The sequence below is a fragment of the Psammomys obesus genome, unplaced genomic scaffold (assembly GCF_907164565.1).
Source record: "Psammomys obesus unplaced genomic scaffold, mPsaObe1.curated_primary_1811, whole genome shotgun sequence".
NCBI classification, from domain to species: Eukaryota; Metazoa; Chordata; class Mammalia; order Rodentia; family Muridae; genus Psammomys; species Psammomys obesus.
Genome location: NW_026589951.1, coordinates 2,566 through 12,718, shown reverse-complemented (window position 1 = coordinate 12,718; position 10,153 = coordinate 2,566). Strand labels below are relative to the sequence as shown.

The window sequence follows — 10,153 nt, the reverse complement described above, 5'->3', positions numbered from 1 at the left end:
CCCTGAGGCCAGACAAGGCAGTCTAGCTAGGGGAACAAGACAAAAAGTCAGGCAACAAAGTCAGAGACAATCCCACTCCAATTGCTAGCGTTACCACATGAAGAAAAAGCTGCACATCTCTACATATGTGTAGGGGGTCCAGGTCAAGTCCATGGAAGCTCTTTGATTGTTGGTTCAGTCTCTATAAGCCGCATTAGGCACAGGAGTCTTCTAAAAGTCTCCCTGAGCTCTGCCTATCCTTTGGCTGTGGGTCTCTGCATTTGTTTCCATAAGCTGCTGGATAAAGTATAAAAGAAAACAGTCATGCTAGGTTTCTGTCTGCAACCAGAACAGAGTATCATTAACAGAGTCAAGGTTTGGCTCTCCCCCATGAGGTGGGTCTCAAGTTGGTCCATTTACACAATGGAATACATTTTAATATCTTTTACTAACAAAGATATTGTGAAATTTGCAGGCAAATGGATGGAGCTACAAAAGCTCATCCTGAGTGAGGTAACCCAGGTCAGGAACAGGTACATTGTATGTGCTCACTTATAAGTGGATATTATCCACAAAATTCAGGTAAGCATTCTGCAATCCACAGACTCAAAGAAGCCAGGTAAGGCAAAGGGAGGATGCTGGAATCTCACTCAAAAAGGTGTATAATATAGACATTGGAAGTAGATGAAATGAGGAAGTTGGTGGGAGAAGGGTGGGGAGGGTAAAATGGATGGGAATAAGGTGAGGAGAGAGTAGTGTTAGGGCCTGTGGAGGAGGGCTTGGAGAGAGAACAGAAATTGGTGGTGAAGTCTCTATGGTTTAGGGGTGGCTCCCAGGACTCTGGAGGGTGACCCTACCTGAGACATCTAACAGTGGAGGGTTTGGAGGCTGAAGTCATCATCTTCTTTAGTCAGGTGGGACTTTCAGGGGTTGGAGGAGGCAGCAAACCACCCATGAAGCTTTTAACCCAAAATTTGTCTTGTGTACAAGATGTGTATGAATGAGAATGGAGCATAGATTGAGGGAATGGCAAAACAAAGACTTTACCTGGGACCCATTTGATTGTTGGTTTGTTTGACATTTAACTGTAACATACCAGTGAGAATCTTCAACTATTCTCTTCTTGGGATATGCATGGTATTTATGTGCAATTGCATTTTTGTGAGTCATGTAAAGAAACCTCCTGCCTTGCAGGAGTGGGTGTCTATGATCATCTGTTGTCTACGCTGGCTGCTTGTAGGCTAACTTTTCCCATTGCAGTTGTGTTCTGTCTCCTCTCCCACCTCTCTTGTAAGCCTGTAGATATCTGGATTTTTCGTTTTCTCTGAGAGAACGGTAGAGTCTTACGTTACTCTTTCTAAACACTGTTTTCAGACTTGATTGTGGTCAGTTTATTGACTGTATATTGATATCTTATAATAACACTATTTTATACAATGTTAAATATTCCATACATTGTTCACTTTCCCTTTTTTTGAGATGGTCTCTCCAGACACCAGTTAGAATATTCTGTGGGTTAGTAGAGGCCAGTTTTCTATCTGTTATCACTAACCTCAAAATCCTAATCAAAGATCAAGAGAAGAGTATTTGCTCTGTTGCTGTCTGCCACAGTAGAACCACCTTCCTCTCAGGGTTTCTGACACACTTAGGATGTGGTTTTCACACTGTCTCGTCTCGCACAGTAATACATAGCCGTATCCTCATTCTTGAGGCTGTTGATCTGCAGATAGGCAGTGCTGACAGAGGTGTCCAAAGAGAAGACAAACCGCCCTTTGAAGTCTTCGGCATATGTTGGGTTTCCATTATAAGTGTTGATAGCACCCATCCACTCCAGGCCCTTTCCTGGTGCCTGCTTCACCCAGTTCATGCCATAGTTTGTGAAAGTGTAGCCAGATGCCTTGCAGGAGATCCTCACTGACTCTCCAGGCTTCTTCAGCTCAGACCCAGACTGCACCAACTGAACCTGGCCTTGGACACCTGGGGAGAGAACACAGGAAGGTTAGATTTCTTGGGATTACCTCAGTTTCCTTTGAAGCTCTTGCCTCCGATGTCTTACTTTGGACAGCTGCCATCAAGAAGAGGAATTTCCACACCCAATACATGATGTATGATGTGTGGAGTCTGTGATCCTTGACACTAACCAAGCACTCCTTTGCTGGTATATGAGGAGACCCTCACTTTTCTACTCCAAAATCTTCTACAGATTTGCATAAGGCTGTGCTCACTAACTCATAATGAGCTAAACCGGATATACAAATTGACATATGAGGATTTCTGACCATAGAGGGCTGAGCCTTTGCCTTTAGTATCTGGTATTCATGTCTTCTGGCTGGTTGTTATTTCCTAAGGTCTATGTTTGAGCTGGGTCTGCAGAGTGATTTTTCTCAACCATGCACCTCACAGCTTCAGTGCTTACCCTGAACTTTATATGTGTAACAGGGCATCAGTGGCCTACGATAACCACTCATAAGGTGGCTGTCCTGCTCTGTGCTCAGAATCAATGACTCCATCTTTATAGTTGAGACTGCCCTCTGCATCAGTACTTCCTGGCTTATTGCCTCTAAATTGGAGCTGGTCCTCAACTCTTAGGGTCCTCTTCACTTCCATATCAGTGTATGATATTTCTTGGTGAAATTTACTGTAAAATTAAAATACATTTCTATTTAAAATGTGTGATCTCCATTTATGTAAGTCACGTAGTAAATGTTGTAACTATGAAATGGTGCAAGGGGGTACATGAGGAGGATTGGGGTGAATAATATATTTAGAATAATATGATATTAAATTGTCATTGCAGTAAAAATCCTGAAGCAAATGTTATAACAAGAACATTTTAGAGAGCTGGTGAAATAGATCAGTGGTTAAACACATGCACTGCTTTCCAAAGGACCTCAGTGGGATTCCTAGCAACCAACTCAAAACTACCTATAACTGCAGCTCCTCAGGGAGACAAATGGTTCAGCTTCTTTGGACACCTTCACCAATGTGCACATGCCCACACAGCTGATCTACCAGGAGCATTTAGATGTAGCCCTTGTCAACTATTGCAGCAATGGGGCAGGCATGGTTGTGGGTGAGCAGGACCCTCTCCTGTGGAAGATGCTACAATTTCCCTGTGATTGAACTTTTCTGAGTGGGCACAGATGTGTCACAAGCAGTGACATAATTTAGGGTGATGGTCTTGGGTTCGTCTCCCCATGGCTCACACAGGACATGAGATGGTTTTTGTGTCTCTGTTGTCCTCTGTGATTCTACCTGTTCTTTCCACTGATATATTCACTTTACCATCCATAGGTTCATTTGTCTCGATGGAAAGCCTTAGTTCTCATTTCATTCCATCTGTTTTCATGCTCAATTTTTGTGTGAAATTCATATGAGTAACAATTTAGTTAGAGAGTACCCTGAAATTTACAGCATTCACAATGTTGGAAATGCATTTCTTAGCTCTTTCTGTGTTTTATCATTGTCTCAAACTTATAGAATATAACACATCCCATATTTACATTCCATGTTCACATTCCATGTCCCCAGGTCCTCCTTTTCTACCAATTTCCATAGACTTATATAGCCTTGAATTTTATGGGGATGAAGCATGACATATGAGGAAACATTCTATCCTTTTATTAACTGTTTAAAACTTTTCTTATATTAATTACAGTTAATTCTCTTTGTATCCCAGCTGTAGCCACCTCCCTAGTTCCCTCCCAATCCCAACCTCCCCTCCTCATCTCCTCCCATGCCCCACTCCAAGTCCACTGATAGGGGATGTCCTCCTCCCCTTCCATCTGACCCTAGCTTATTAGGTCTCACCAGGACTGGCTGCATTGTCCTCCTCTGTGGCCTGGCAAGGCTGCTTGCCCCTAACGGGTGGTCAAAGAGGCAGCCACTGAGCTCATGTCAGAGACAGTCCCTGTTCCCCTTACTAGGGTATGCACTTGGATACTTAGCTGCCATGGGCTACATCTGGGTTCAAGGTTATCTCCATGATTGGTCCTGGGTTGGAGTATCAGACTCAGAAAAGACTTCTGGCTGGGCTTTTGTTATTTCACTTTTAATCTCCTGTGGATTCATCCACATTGTAGCATAGAAAGCATTGCATGAATGTCAAATGTTGAGATCACAACATGGCACTTTTTGGAAATAGTTGGCATGTTCAGTCATTCAACATTTGATGATTTCTGTGGTAGAGTATCATAGATTATGAGGGACTGACTATCTATGCAAATATTCTTGTAAGAGTTTGAACTTCCATATTTATGGTACACCACAAGAAGGGTAATTGATGGATCACACACTATCTCTGCATTGAGTATTGACACCCTTTGTGCAAGTGTGTTCTCCCTCTTTGTGTGTGTTGTTTTAAGTATTGTGGCTGTGTGCACGTGTGCACACAAGTGAGTATGCTTGTGTGTATAGACACATATAGGAACTAACATTGGACCTTGCCTGTTGTTCACCCACCACCTGAAAACATGTCTTTGATACAGGGTTTCTAACTGAACATGAAGTTCTTCCATGAGGCCTAACCATCATGCCAAAAAGCTTCAATGATCCATATGTCTGCCAACCGGTGCTGGAATTATGAATATCCACAGCCATTCCAAGCTTGCTGCATGAAATCTGGGTTCCAAAATCAGTGTCTCTTGCTTGCAAAATAAATGTTTTACCTATTGTATTGTCTTCCCTCCTTTTCTTTTTCTTTTTTTCTTTTCTTTTCCTTTCCTTTTCTCTTCCTTCCTTCCATTTCTTTCTTTCTTTTCTTTCTTTCTTCAGATTTTTTTCTTTTTTCTTTCTTTATTAATTACACTTTATTCACTTTGTATCCCGCCCATAGTTCCCTCACTCCTCCTGTCCCAATCCCTCCCTTCCTCCACCCCCTGCATGCCTGCACTCCCCAAGTCCACTGATAGGGGAGGACTTCTTTTCCTTTCTTCTGATGCTAGTCAATTAGGTCTCATCAAGAGTGGCTGCATTGTCTTCTTCTGTGGCCTGGGAACGCTGCTTCCCCCTCAGGGGGAGATAATTAAAGAGCAGGCCAATCAGATCATGTCAGAGACAGTCCCTGTTCCTATCACAATGAATTCCACTTGGATACTGAACTGCCATGGGCTACATCTGTGCAGGGGTCTTAGGTTATCTCCATGCATAGTCCTTGGTTGGAATAGCCGTCTCAGGAAAGACATCTGTGCTCACATTTTTTGGTTCTGTTGCTCTCCTTGTGGAGTTCCTGTCCTCTCCAGATCTTACAGTTTCCCACTTCTTTCCTAATATTCCCTGCACTCTGCCCAAAGGTAGCCCATAAGTCTCAGCATCTACATTGATAGCCTGCAGGGCAGAGCTTTTCAGAGGTCCTCTGTGTCAGGCTCCTGACTTGTTCCCTCTTTTCTCCTTCTTCTGATGTCCAGCCTCTTTGCCTTTCTGGAATTGAGCATTTTAGCAAGAGTCCTCCCTCTTAATTAGTTTCTTTAGGTGTACAGATTTTAGTAGGTTTATCCTATATTATATGTCTATATGAGTGAGTATATACCGTTTGCATCTTTCTGCTTCTGGGATAGCTCACTCAGGATGATCTTTTTCAGATCCCAGCATTTACCTGCAAATTTCATGATTTCCTTGTTTTTATTGCTGAGTAATATTCCATTGTGTAGATATACCACAATTTGTGTATCCATTCCTCCACTGAGGGGCATTTGGGTTGTTTCCAGCTTCTGGCTATTACAAATAAAGCTGCTACAAACATGGTTGAGCAAATGTCATTATTGTGTACTTGAGGAACTTTTGGATACATGCCTAAGAGTGGTATAGCTGGCTCTTGAGGAAGCACTATTCCTAGTTGTCTGAGAAAGCACCAGATTGCATTCCAGAGTGGTTATACAAGTTTACATTCCCACCAGCAGTGGAGAAGTGTTCCTCTTTCTCCACAACCTCTCCAGCATGTGTTGTCTCTTGAGTTTTTTATCTTAGCCATTCTGATGAATGTAAGGTGAAATCTTAGGTTCGTTTTGATTTGCATTTCCCTGATGGTTAATGAGGCTGAGCATTTCTTTAAGAGTTTCTCTGCTGTTCGATATTCCTCCGCAGAGAATTCTCTGTTTAGGTCTGTATCCCATTTTTTAATTGGATTACTTGATTTTTTGCTGTTTAACTTCTTCAGTTCTTTATATAAACTGAATATTAGCCCTCTGTCAGATATTAGATTGGTGAAGATCTTTTCCCAATGTACGCTGTCGTTTTGTTTTGAGGAGAGTGTCCTTTGCTTTACAGAAGCTTTTCAGTTTCATGAGGTCCCATTTATTGATTGTTGCTCTTAGACCCTGTGCTGTTGGTATTCTGTTCAGGAAGTTGTCTCCTGTGCCAATGAGTTCAAGCATATTCCCCACTTTTTCTTCTAGGCGGTTTAGTGTGTCTGGTTTTATGTTGAGGCTTTTGATCCACTTGGGCTTTAGTTTTTTGCAGGGTTATTAGTATGGATCTAGTTGCATTTTTCTGCATGTAGACTTCCCATTAGACCAGCACCATTGGTTGAAGATGCTGTCTTTTTTTCATTGAATGGATTTGGCATCTTTGTCAAAAATCAGTTGTTCATACGTATGTAGATTTATGTCAGGGTCATCTATTTGATTCCATTGATCCACCAGTCTGTTTCTATGCCAGTACCATGCAGATTTTAGTATTGTCGCTCTATAGTACAGCTTGAGATCAGGGATGGTGATACCTCCTGAAGATCTTTTACTGTAGAGATTTGTTTTTGCAATTCTGGGTTTCTTGTTGTTCCATATGAAGGTGAGAATTTTTCTTTCAAGGTCTGTAAAGAATTGTGTTGTTAATTTGATGCGAATTGCATTGAATCTGTAGATTGCTTTTGGTAAGATGGCCATTTTTACTATATTCATCCTGCCAAGCCATGAACATGGGAGATCTTTCCATCTTCTGATATCTTCTTCTAATTCTTTCTTCAGAGACTGGAAATTTTTTTCATACAAGTCTTTGACTTACTTGGTTAGGGTCACACCAAGGTACTTTATGTCATTTGTGGCTATTGTGAATGGTGTTGTTTCTCTAATTTCTTTCTCAGCCCTTTTGTCCTTTGTAAAGGGGAAGGCTACTAATTTTTTTGAGTTAATTTTGTATCCAGTCACTTTGCTGTAAGTGTTAATCAGCTGTAGGAGTTCCCTAGTAGAGTTTTTGGGGTCACTCATGTATACTATCATATCATCTGCAAACAGTGATACTTTGACTTCTTCCTTCCCAATTTGTATCCCCTTGATCTCCTTTAGTTGTCTTATTGCTCTGGCTAGGACTTCAAGAACAATGTTGAAGAGATATGGAGAGAGTGGACAGCCTTGCCTTGTCCCTGATTTCATATGGAATGATTTAAGTTTCTTTCCATTGAGTTTGATGTTGGCTATAGGCTTGCTGCATCTTGCCTTTACTATGTTCAGGTATGTGCCTTTTATCCCTGATCTCTCCAATACTTTAAACATGAATGGATATTGGATTTTGTCAAATGCTTTTTCAGCATCTAAGGAGATGATCATGTGGTTTTTCTCCTTCAGTTTGTTTATGTGGTGGATCACATTGATAGATTTCCATATATTGAACCACCCCTGCATGCCTGGGATGAAGCTTACTTGGTTGTAGTGGATGATGTCTTTGATATGTTCTTGGATTCGGTTCCTTCTGTTTCTATCTTGTGGAATAGTTTGAGGAGTATTGGTTTTACCTCTCCTTTGAAGGTCTGGTAGAATTCTGCGCTGAAACCATCTGGCCCTGGGCTTTTTTTGCATGGTATACTCTTGATGACAGCTTTCATTTCCTTAGGAGATATAAGACTATGTAATTGGTTTACGTGGTGTTGATTCAGCTTTGTCATGTAGAATTGGTCAAGAAAATTGTTCATTTCATTTATATTTTCCAGTTTTGTGACATATAGACTTTGGAAGTAAGAACTAATTATTGTTTGGATTTCTTCAGTATCTGTAGTTATGTCCCCTTTTTCATTTAGGATTTTGTTGATTTGGATAGTTTCTCTCTGCCTTTTCGTTTGGCTAAGGGTTTGTCTATCTTGTTGATTTTCTCAAAGAACCAGCTCTTGGTTTCATTGATTCTTTGAATTGTTTTATTTGTTTCTAATTGATTGATTTCAGCCCTGAGTTTGATTATTTCCAGTCGTCTGTTCTCTTTAGTGTGTCTGCTTCTTTCTTTTTTGAGGGCTTTTAATTGAGCCATTAAGTTGCTTGCATGAGTGTTTTGAATTTCTTTTTGAAGGCACTTAGTGCTATGAACTTTCCTCTTAGCACTGCTTTCATTGTGTCCCATAAGTTTGGGTATGTTGTGCCTTCATTTTCATTGACTTCTAGGAAGTCTTTAATTTCTTTCTTTATTTCTTGTCTGACCCAGCTGTCATTTTGAAGCAAGTTGTTCAGTTTCCATGTGTGTGTAGGCCTTTTGCTACTTTTGTCATTGAGGTCCAGTTTTAGTCCATGGTGATCAGATAGGATACAAGGGATAATTTCAATCTTCTTGTATCTGTTGAGGCTTGCTTTGTGACTAACTATATGGACTATTTTGGAGAAGGTTCCATGAGGTGCTGAGAAGAAGGTAAATTCTTTTGAGTTAGGGTGACAGGTTTTGTAGATGTCTGTGAGGTCCATTTGATTCATGACCTTTGTCAGATTTATTGTTTCTTTGTTTAATTTCTGTTTTGTTGACCTGTCTTTTTTTGAGATTGGTTGTTGAAGTCTCCCACTATTAATGTGTGGTGGTCTATATGTGGTTTAAGTTTTATTAAAGTTTCTTTTACAAATGTTGGTGCTCTTGCATTTGGGGCATAGATGTTCAGGATTGTGATATCTTCCTGGTGGATTTTTCCCTTGATGAGTATGAAGTGTCTTTCTCTATCTCTTTTGATTAATTTTGGTTGAAAATCTACTTTATTAGATATTAAAATGGCTACTCCTGCTTGCTTCTTGGGTCCATTTGCTTGGAAAACCGTCTTCCAGCCCTTTACTCTCAGGTAATGTCTATCTTTGTGATTTAGGTGTGTTTCTTGTATGTAACAGATTGTTGGGTCTTGTTTATGCATCCATTCTGTTAGTCTGTGCCTTTTTATTGGACAATTGAGTCCATTGATGTTCAGAGAGATTAATGAGCAGTGGCTGTTAGAACCTTTGATATTGATGTTGGCCACGGTAGTGTGTTTGTTTGTTTTGCTAATTTTGTTTTGCTGTAGTGAAGTCAGTTATTTCCTGTGATTTCTTGTAAGTAGTTAGTTTTCTTGGGTTGTATTTTTCTTTTGTTACAGTATCTTCTGTAATGCTGGATTTGTGTGTAGGTATTATTGTTGAAATTTGTTTTTGTCATTGAATATCTTGTTTTCTTCATCTATGAGGATTGAGAGTTTTACTGGGTACAGTAGCCTGGGCAGACACCTCTGTTCTCTTAGGTTCTGCATGATATCCGTCCAGGCTCTTCTGGCTTTCATAGTTTCTGTTGAGAAGTTAGGTGTGATTCTGATGGGTTTGCCATTATATGTTACTTGGCCTTTTTCCCTTGCAGCTTTTAGTAGTTTTTCTTTGTTTTGTATACTTACTGTTTTGATTATTATGTGACGGGAGGATTTTCTTTCTGGTTTAATTTATTAGGTTTTCTGTAGGCCTCTTGTATACTTACAGGTCTTTCCTTTAAGTTGGGGAAATTTTCTTCAATAATTTTGTTGGAAATAATTTTTGGGCCTTGGAGGAGGGAATCTTCTTTTTCCTCTATTCCTATATTCTTAGTTTTTGTATTTTTGTGTTGTCTTGGATTTCTTGGATGGTTTTTGTCAGGAATTTTTTAGATTTATTATTTTCTTTGACAGATACAACAATTTCTTCCATTGTATCTTCCACACCTGAGATTCTTTCTTCCATCTCTTGTAGTCTGTTGGTTATGCTTACCTCTGTAGTTCCTGTTTTCTTTCCTAAGTTCTCCCTCTCCATGATTTCCTCCGTTTGTGTTTTCTTTAATTCTTACAATTCTATCTTCAGGTCTTGAACCATTTTGTTGATTTCCTTCACCCATCTGACTGTATTATCCTGTTTTCCTTCAAATCCTTCAGCTGTTTGTTTGAACGTTCCTCTGTTTCTTTTATTTCTCAGTGATACAAACTGGCTGCATCTTCCTGTATTTCGTT

At 40.2% G+C, this 10,153-nt stretch overlaps 1 gene segment (V, D, J or C); it reads right to left on the bottom strand.

Moving 5' to 3' along the window:
- Nucleotides 1-1,624: 1,624 nt before the first annotated feature.
- LOC129675506 (immunoglobulin heavy variable 7-4-1-like) lies at nt 1,625-2,081 on the bottom strand. The segment is given in 2 exon segments: nt 1,625-1,956; nt 2,036-2,081. Coding segments are annotated over 2 exon segments (378 nt in total).
- Between the last annotated feature and the right edge of the window lie 8,072 nt (nt 2,082-10,153).